At 39.4% G+C, this 9,797-nt stretch overlaps 1 protein-coding gene across 1 annotated transcript; it reads left to right on the forward strand.

The window, feature by feature from the left end:
- The first annotated feature begins 526 nt into the window (after positions 1–526).
- On the forward strand, positions 527–7,650 carry LOC119427418 (alcohol dehydrogenase 1). The gene is made up of 9 exons (XM_037695024.1): positions 527–605; positions 1,479–1,580; positions 3,737–3,878; positions 4,761–4,848; positions 4,962–5,181; positions 5,302–5,562; positions 5,646–5,778; positions 7,200–7,338; positions 7,447–7,650. Exons 1-9 carry the CDS (start codon positions 588–590, stop codon positions 7,478–7,480), a joined length of 1,137 nt encoding a protein of 378 aa, XP_037550952.1. The 5' UTR covers positions 527–587; the 3' UTR covers positions 7,481–7,650.
- Positions 7,651–9,797: the final 2,147 nt, after the last annotated feature.

Consider the following 9,797-nt stretch of genomic DNA (forward strand, 5'->3'; position numbering starts at 1 on the left):
AAGGTCGCTTGGCTCTAAAAGCAAAATAAATCTGTAGCAGATTCCTAAAACCATTGAATACAACCACCGACTACTTAAAGAAAATATGTCCATTGGTTCAAGATGTATTTTTTTTAACAGAGATACAGCTGACTAATGGTTAACAATAGTTTTTAAAACAGATCAGTGTTCAGAATGTGTGTTGAGAATGTCTTTCAGCTGCTACCACACCAAATTTTAGCACAATATCTTTAAAACTGGCTAAATTATAGCTGTTTGTTTGTGTTTGTGTTTGCTAAACCCAGTTAGCTTGTTGTGTTAATTAGGTAATTGGCTGAATTTAAGCGAGTCAGAAGAGAACTGGAGGCAGGTAACACAAAGTTTTACATTGCATAAAAAAAGTAACAGATTTTATTTCTTTTTTATGATAGTATAAAAACAGTTGCAAATGATTCTAGCTTTTAAAACTCCCCTCCCACATCTGATGTGTTGCGTAACTGATTTTCAGACTAGTATATAAAGCAAATCCAGGTTTGCTCCCTCTTCTTCTCCTGTTCTGCAGCTTTCCGGGACGAGCCTTGTTGTTTTGTGGGATTCAATCTGCAGAAATGGCTACAGCTGGTAAGGTAGGTGCACGGTTCAACAGGAGATCACGGTGATCTTATGGTGGGGTTTTGAGAGGGCAATCATCTAGAATATGGTAGATTAAAGAACAACACAACAAAAACTTTTGAACCTCATTAGAATGTAAAAGTTCATCTTCATTGTTTTAGCTGAGGTGAAATTAACTTTATGCTTTAAGTGTGGATGAACTTAAATTAATCACCAAATGTAAAAGTTATTGCAAGACTTTATGATTTATTTGTTCTCATCTGTACAAATGCATTGTGCTTCAGCCAATTTGGACGTTGCGTCTACGTGGGAGGAAAAATAAAAATGCTGAACTAAGTAAAAGCATGTGGTGCAGATGATTCTTGTCTCACAGCCGTCCTGTTTTGCACAACTGTGGATATTGGCAGCCTGCAGTGGAAAGTTCGATGCTGGAAGAGAATACACGCAATTTTTCTAATGTTTGCTCAGTGATCATAAAATTGCTGTCTCTAGTTCAAGTTGTGTTTATTTGTCATATAAAGGTTAACAGTAGAATGAAATGCTTAGGATGAGAAGAACCGATTTGACTCGCTAAAAAGAACCGAACTCTATTTTATATTATGTCTTTAAACTTTGCTGTTATTCGCTCGTTTAGCTTTCTGCAGTCGTTTTGTCCTAAAAAGCTAATATACTGTTAACAGATGTTTTGACTATTTCAAATCAAGTTGTCAAGTTTATTTTCTGTGACGCTCTGCAGAAATGAGCTTGAAATTTGACATAAAAACACTTTAAATTACATTTGTCACATGGGTGAGCGCTTGGAGCATTTCTTGAATTTTTGCATGGCACCTCTGTGGATTGTAATGCAGCTGCAGAAGCAAAAATTCATCCTGGTGTCATTACTTTAGGTCATCAAGTGCAAGGCAGCAGTGGCCTGGGCGCCCAACAAGCCGCTGGTGATCGAGGAGATTGAGGTTGCTCCTCCTCAGGCCAACGAGGTTCGCATCAAGGTGAGATAACCACTGTCGAGATGCAAACATTCACAGAAGAACACGTGCATTTGGAAGAGTTTATTTGGGACACGTCCAGACCTCGGGATTCCGTTAACGTGATCACAGTAGCTCAATTTCCTTTTTGAAATATAGACGAAATATAAATAAAGTCCACTGACAAAATCTTTAAATAACTTTAATTTACAGGCCTCTCTTGAAAATGAGTCCTCATAACTCAATGAAACTAACCTGTATAAATAAAGGTTGAATGAAAATAAATAAATAAACAAATGACATGCAGAAATCGAGGGATAATGTGCAGTGTATGCTAAAAAATGAGAAAAATCAAAGGTGTCAGCGTTGGGGGATTGTTGGTCAAAGGTTATGGATGTTATTACCTGTGCTACGGCTGAGAATCTTAACTCCGCCCATGACTCCTATGTTTAGGTTAGTAGAGAGAGCTGGGTGAGGAGCTGAGGCTGCAGCTGGTGCCAAGGACACCTGAGTTCTGTGAACTCGGCTGAACTGATAAGGTTATTTAAAACAAGCTGAGAAGGCGGCTCAGGTACAAATACTTTATGTATAGTTATGTAACTTACCCTGAAAATCCATCCATCCATTTTCTTTACCCGTTTATTCCATTTTGGGTCACGGGGGTCGCCGGTGCCCATGTCCAGCCATCACTGTGCGAGGGGCGGGGTACACCCTGGATGGGTCGCAAGTCCATCACAGGGACACATAGAGACAGACAAACGAGACAAACAACCTTTCACTCTCTCACTCACACCTAGGGACAATTTAGAGTTACCAATCAGCCTAACATGCATGTTTTTGGTCTGTGGGAGGAAACCGGAGTACCCGGAGAAAACCCACGCATGCACGGAGAGAACATGCAAACTCCACCCAGAAAGGCCCCCGGACCGGGATTTGAACCAGGGACCTGCTCGCTGAGAGGCAGCAGCTCTACCAGTTGCGCCACCGTGCTGCCTCCCTGAAAATCTGACCTTGCAAATAAATAGGAGTTAAAAATCATCTGCTGCCGAGTGTGGTTCTTTTGGAGTAAGTAAGACAAAGAGATATTTTTTTTCTTCTAACAGACTTTATAAAAACATATTCAGCAAATGAACATAATTTGAAAGTATATCTTTAGGAAATGGTAAAAAAAAGAAAAAAATTCAGGGAGGACCTGACATACTCATCACTTCAGTCCTTTTAAGTTTCTGTTGGTACTGAATTCTTATGTTATGTCTAACTGTGTTATCTTTGATGTTATTAGAGATTCAGTAAAGAAACAGGGAATTGTGCCATTGTGGCATGCAGCTTCTTCAGGGGAGAGCCTGAAAATATAATTGGTTCTTTGTTATTTTAGGAGTTGATACACTTTTGGCTCATCCCATCAGTTTATGATTATGATTCATCGGAAAGAAGAAGGGGAAAAATTATTGGAACATGGTCAACTAAAAGCTGAAACTGAGTGAAAAGCAGCCAGCCAAAGCAAATCTTTAAAAGACCTCCAGAAAGACTGGAAACAATTGATCAAGGCCGATTTAAAATATTGCATGAACGTCTTTCAGCTTGTAAAGAAATGATTTTAAAATTGAGGGGTTGATTTAGACATTTGCACAAATAAATCAACTTTGAGATGATCAAGCTGGCGGAGTGAACAAGTTTGTTTATACAGATTTTCTTTTAACTAAATAAAAAAAAAGGTTAAACAAAACAACTAGACTTTATTTGTAACTGAAGACGTTTCGCTTCTCATCCAAGGAACTTTCTCAATTCAAAGAAACAAGGAGTGTAGGATTCATGTTTTAAAGCAGAGGTGTTCTGTAAGCGTGCATAATGCAGATTGACACATGCAGATTGACCTCGCTCTCTTCAAAAATAGAGGATCTTTTTTTAACTAAACTTCTACTTCCAAATGCTATGATTGCAACATGAAAAGGCTTTACGAGCCCATAAAATAATGTAGGAGAGACCAATTAAATATTTTAGCTGAACTCTCTTGCAAACACATTAAATCCAAACAGCTAAAGGCATGGATTAATCCAATCCTCAAATGTCAGGTTTAAAGTTTTTGAGAAAAAGTTTGGTAAATGTCAAACTTGTGCTTTTATCAAGCTGTTCTTTCAAAAGCAGCTAAGATCTGTGATGTTGTTGTGTTTTGTGCACAGATTGTGGCAACAGGGGTGTGCCACACAGACTTGTATCACCTTTTTGAGGGGATGCACAAAGATGGTTTCCCAGCAGTTCTTGGCCATGAGGGAGCTGGCATTGTAGAAAGCGTTGGACCTGGTGTCACTGAATTTCAACCAGGTCAGTTACACCCGATAAACTACACTTTATTTACTTAGACAAGTACCATACTTGCCGCCGTACACATCGCATCGCCGAACAAGTCGTGTCAGTCCAAATATGTCTAATAAAGTGGGAAAAAAAGCATAAATAAGTCACTTTGCCGTATAAGTTGCATCTATTATGCGTCAACGCAGACTACCTGGAAATGTGATTGGGTGTTGCGCCAAAAATTGAATGATTGCCAAATGGTGGTCGAGGGAGCGTGCACAGGAGGACTTTAACAAGAATTTAACAAGATTAACACTTAAAAACAATTATTTGTTTGCTCGAAATTATATCAAAGGTGTGTCTCAGTTTAACTTTTCCTTAATAAATGCACTTCAACGGTCAAATCCGCTGCATTTCGCCTGGACGGCACAGCAAAATGCAGCTGATTTGACGTTTGCGCCAGGAGTTACGGAGTGAGACGAAGGTGGCTGTATGGCAAGCCAAGTATCTCATTAATAGCCACTTTTACCCATTGATGAGACATTTGGCTTGCCATATTACTCGAGTGCCATCTATTGACTGAAAATGGTAGTGTTCAATATTTTCCATGTCACAATTAATGAAATCTTCAGATCTCAGCCAAAAATTGGGTTATAAATATGGGGGGAAAACATAAAATCAGTCGCTTTTCAGTATAAGTCACAGGGCATGCTAATTTATGCAAAAAGGTGCAACTTATACAGTGAAAAATACAGCACATGTTTAAAGATGTTTTTTGGAATTTTTTTGGCCATGGAGTAAAAAAAAAATCTGACTAGATTAAAACAAAAAGTGGCTTGGCTTTAAATTATTAAAAATTATCAAATGTAATTTATTGTTATTTTAACTAATATATATATTTTTTTAATGTAGGTGACAAAGTTATACCCTTGTTCATCTCCCAGTGTCGAGAATGTCGCTTCTGTAAAAATCCTAAGGCCAATCAGTGTAACAAGGGATGGTGAGGTGTTTTGGTTTGTTTTTCCACGGGTCTTCTTACTTAACTCCCCACAAATTGTATCACCATTGGGATATACAGTACATTCATTTGATGCATTAAGCATTTTTGTACAGGACTGCTGAACGTCACGATGTGATGGCCTTAGAAGACTCCAGGTTCACCTGTAAGGGGAAGAAGGTCCTGCAGTTCATGGAAACCAGTACCTTCTCTGAGTACACCGTGATCAATCAGATTTCTGTGGCCAAGATTGATCCTGCCGCTCCTTTGGATAAAGTTTGCCTCCTTGGCTGTGGGGTCTGCACAGGGTTTGGAGCAGCTGTTAATACTGCTAAGGTTTGTGTGTATATATGATAATAACTTGTACTGCTAGAATGGAGGCATCTGGGCTTCTGTTTATTATCATCAAGACATCTATGTGGAGTGCTACATTCACCAAACTGCTCTATCATCTAGGTTGAACCAGGCTCCACGTGCGCCGTGTTTGGTTTGGGAGCTGTGGGCTTGGCTGCAGTCATGGGCTGCAAGTTTGCAGGAGCCCAAAGGATCATCGCTGTTGATGTCAATCCAGACAAATATGAAAAAGCCAAAGTCTTTGGTGCAACTGATTTTGTGAACCCCAAAGATCACAATAAGCCCATCAGCCAGGTGCTTGCTGAGATGACCAATGGAGGAGTGGACTACTCCCTGGAATGTGTTGGGAATGTGGGAGTCATGGTGAGGACAACAAAAGGAGAAAGCCTAATAGCCATTAAATAACTGAACTCCATTTTCGGACTTTTGTTTACTTCTCCATACAGCGCAATGCCTTGGAGTCTTGTGTGCCAGGTTGGGGTGTCAGTGTGGTTGTTGGCTGGACAGATATGCATGATTTTTCTGCAAGACCCGTTCAGCTCATCACTGGACGTACATGGAAGGGTTCCCTGTTTGGAGGTGAGCTGCACACTCAGCATTATTAACCCTTGAGGCACATTTGAAATGACTATACACTTTACACCTTTGGGTCCAAAATGTGCCCTCACATAAAAGTCCCAAATAATGTAAAGTGTGGGGGTGGATACATATGAAATTTGAGTTGCCAAATGGACTCTGGGTTTTTTTTTTCTATGTTTTTTTTCTTGATCAAGAGAGCCTCCTTTCTTCATTTGGATACATGGTGTAACGTGTTGACACAAGTGCATGTTATGAAGTCTACAAGAGTAGTTTGCAGTCTTGTGTGGCTGCTCATTTCATCAAACATCCATGAGGAGAGGTCCAACAGTAGAGGAAACAGACAAAATATGTTCACAACAACGTTCATGCCACTTTTTTATATCAATCCCAACACATCAAGGCCATTTTTGAACAATTCAGTATTATTATTATTATTGTTATTGTTATTGGTATTGTTATTATTATTATTATTATTATTATTATTATTTTGCCTCCATGCATTTTGCAAGAAAAGTGAACCAAGCCTCCAATTAAACTCTGTGTAATGATATGAAGATCTGTTACCCCTGGGGTAGTTGCAATAGAGGGGGTCATGATGTTTTTGAAAAAATGTTTACTTTTTTTATTGTTGTTGTTTCTAACAGAGAAACAACCTTCGTATTTAGATGTAAATTAAGGTTAAACTGCAGTTCAGAATACATGACCATCTTGGTCTTTCTGAATGAATTCAACATACACCAAGCAGAAGACCTATGAAGTCATAACACTCAGGGAGATCTTTAGGCCTTGGTGGTCTAGAAACACTGGTTGGTACCAAGTGGCCAAAAGTACTATAGCTTATTTTGTTGTGGAAGCAAAACTTGAGCATGGAAAAATTCAGGGAAACTTTAGAGAAGGACTTCTGATTAGTTTAACTGATTCTGGCTAACCAGTTGGTGCTTCAAAAAAAAGAAAGCTGGGCCAATCCTAAACTATGCTTGGTGTGGGTTTTGAACTCTTGATTTAGATTGAGATGATGTTGTGCAGGATTGCTTTAATCTGCCAACCATATCCACTTCATAGAAGGTCTAAGAGGTTGAAGAAAAGAGCATTCCTTATTCTGGTAAAGTTTATCAATGTAGTTAAACTATTTGTTTTATGCAGCAAAAGCATTGCCCTTGGGTCATTTTGACCCAATGACAGCAGAGGTTAACAAGAATCTGACTCATTAAAGGTTTTTGATCAGGTTTACTTGTAAATCAATCAGTAACTTGAATGTGATTTAGGTCAGATGCTGATTTTCTTGAGCCACACAATGTTATGATAATAGGACAACAATGGTGGGATAACATTTATCAAAAGGTTTCAGTCTTTTGGATTCATAGATATTCAACCAGTGTCATGAGACGTGTTTGCTAACGATGATATATTGTCTGACACAGGATTCAAGAGTAAGGATGGTGTTCCTCAGATGGTTAAAGCCTACTTGGATAAGAAGGTGAAGCTGGATGAGTTCATCACCCACAACATGACTTTGGACCAAGTCAATGATGCGATTGATCTGATGAAGCATGGCAAATGGTATCTATTCTAAACTGATTACACTGTTCATAATCTCCTGAATATCTAAAAATAAATAATTCACCAGAATTAAGCTTCTAATCAATATTTTTTATTCTTGTTCCACAGCATCCGAACAGTCCTGAGTATTTCTCCACAATAAGTCAACCTACTAAGAATTTTTTTTCAAGCATTTATAAGTTGATTCTGCTCAATATACACACAATTTTGAGCAGCCAGCACTAATCAGGAGATGTGCACAGCCTAAACATGTATCTAAGTCTATATTGGCATATCTGAACTGTCAGTGTTAATGGTGCAAAATAAACCGATCCAAACAGATGGTGTCACATTATTTTTGTTTTCATAAAACATAAATGCATTGTTTTGTGTCTGTCAAGCAATTGTTTTCATCAAGACCAGGTCTGTTCCTCAAAAGTGCTTTTCGAACCCTCATTACTGTGGAGGCAATATGCAGTTGACACAGTTTATCAGATCGGTGAGTTGCATCATAAAAATATTCTGCCTCCAAAGTTATAAATGTTGAAAGACAGAATTTACAATGAAATATACAGACTATGTAGAAATCAACTTTTTTTTTTCTCCAAGTCTCTGTTTATGCTTATAAAATGAGGTTGTTTAGTTTTCACAAATTGGAGTTCAAGTTAATTTTGTTTCCATCACGTGGTACATGAGGTGGAACGAAACTATGGACACAGGGTCCCAGTTACACCCAAAAATAGCAAAATATAAAGTATAAAAAGAAACGGTAAATAAGGATCAAAGATATACACTAAGATATGAGCTAAACAAACGCCAAAGATTAGCAAAAAGATCCAAGATATATGCTAAACACTAATGTAAAACAATATGGCGTAAAAGCAGCTCGAACATGAGTCTGTGTGAGCGGGTGGGTATGAATGAATACAGCAGCATGCGATCAGCAGCAGCATGATAGCAGCATGGATAATCAGCAGCACAGATAAGTCACATATCCCAATTAAAGTGGCATTAAAGTGATTTTTTTTTTTTACAGTGATTATCCTGGTTAGGGATTTATGAGTCTAACAGCTTCAGGGTAGAAGCTGTTCCTCAGTCTTGTGGTTCTACACTTAATGCTTTGCAACCTTCTACCTAAGGAAAGCGAGGCAAAAAGTGTGTGTGCTGGGTGAGTGGGGTCCTTCATGATGCAGGTGGCCCTCTTCCTGCATCAGGAGGTGTGGATGTATGTGATTGTGGGGAGACTGACTCCAACAGACTTCTGTGCAGCATTCACCACTCTCTGCAAAGCTTTTCTTTCTGCAGCTGTGCATCCTCCATGCGACATGTTGGTGCTGGAGCACTGGATGCTCTCCACTGCACACCTGTAGAATGAGGTGAGGACTGAACTTCCCAGTCCAGCTCACCTCTGCCACCTGAGGAAGTAGTCGCTGATGAGCTTTCTTGATCAGGCTGGTGGTGTTGTTGCTCCAGCTGAGGTTATCATTCAGGTGCACACCCAAGTACTTGTAACTGGAGACCATTTTATCCACAGATCCTCAGTTCAGGTGGGGTAGGTGTTTTTTTCTCCGTCTGAAATCCACGACCATCTCCTTCGTCGTCTTCACATTGATGTGAAGTTTGTTATTCCTGCACCAGCTCTTTAGATATTCCACCTCCTGCCTGTAGCTGGACTCATTGTTGTTTGTGATGCATCCAACCACTGCTGTATCATCTGCAAACCTTACAACATAACAGCCAGGATGAGTTGGTGCACAGTCTGTGAGCAGAGTGAACAAGAGGGGGCTCAACACACAGCCTTGAGGATAATCAGTACTGAGGGTTATGGGTGAGGTGGAGAAGTTGTGGATCCTCACGTGTGTCATATGTGTGTATATCATATGGGAGATAGAAAATTATATTAATTTGACATAATTTTAACCTAGAGACTGATGCAAATCAAATGTATATCTGCAGATGTATAATGATCTGTGTACCATTCCAAATCAGTTGGGGCGCTGTGCAGATTTAAGATTTACTACTTGCTAATGTCAAACCCATAATTTATTCATAATGGAACAAAAACAAATCAAGTGTTAAAGAAATTGTTCCATCCATCCATCATCTTTACCCGATTCTTCCTTTCCAGGTCACATGTGTCACTGGTGCACAGATTTAGCAATCATTGTGTAGCGGTGCACCCTGGACAGGTCTCCAGTCCATCACAGGGACACAAAGACAAACAAGAAAAAGAGCAATTCACACCTAAGGACAATTTAGTTACCAGTCAGCCTAGCATGCCTGTTTTTGGTCTATGGGAGGAAACCAAGTTATCCAGAGAAAACCCAAGCATGCACACTAAGAACAAAAACTCCAATTCTGTCTGGCAACCATTTTGCTGAGAGGCTGTTGCTCTAACAACTGTGCCACAGTGCCACCCATTTTTAGAAGGGGGGGGGGGATTGAACTGGATATTAATGATGAAATTTAGCTTCTTTAAA

This window comes from Nematolebias whitei, chromosome 21 (assembly GCF_014905685.2).
Source record: "Nematolebias whitei isolate Nwh7 chromosome 21, NemWhi1, whole genome shotgun sequence".
Classification (NCBI taxonomy): domain Eukaryota; kingdom Metazoa; phylum Chordata; class Actinopteri; order Cyprinodontiformes; family Rivulidae; genus Nematolebias; species Nematolebias whitei.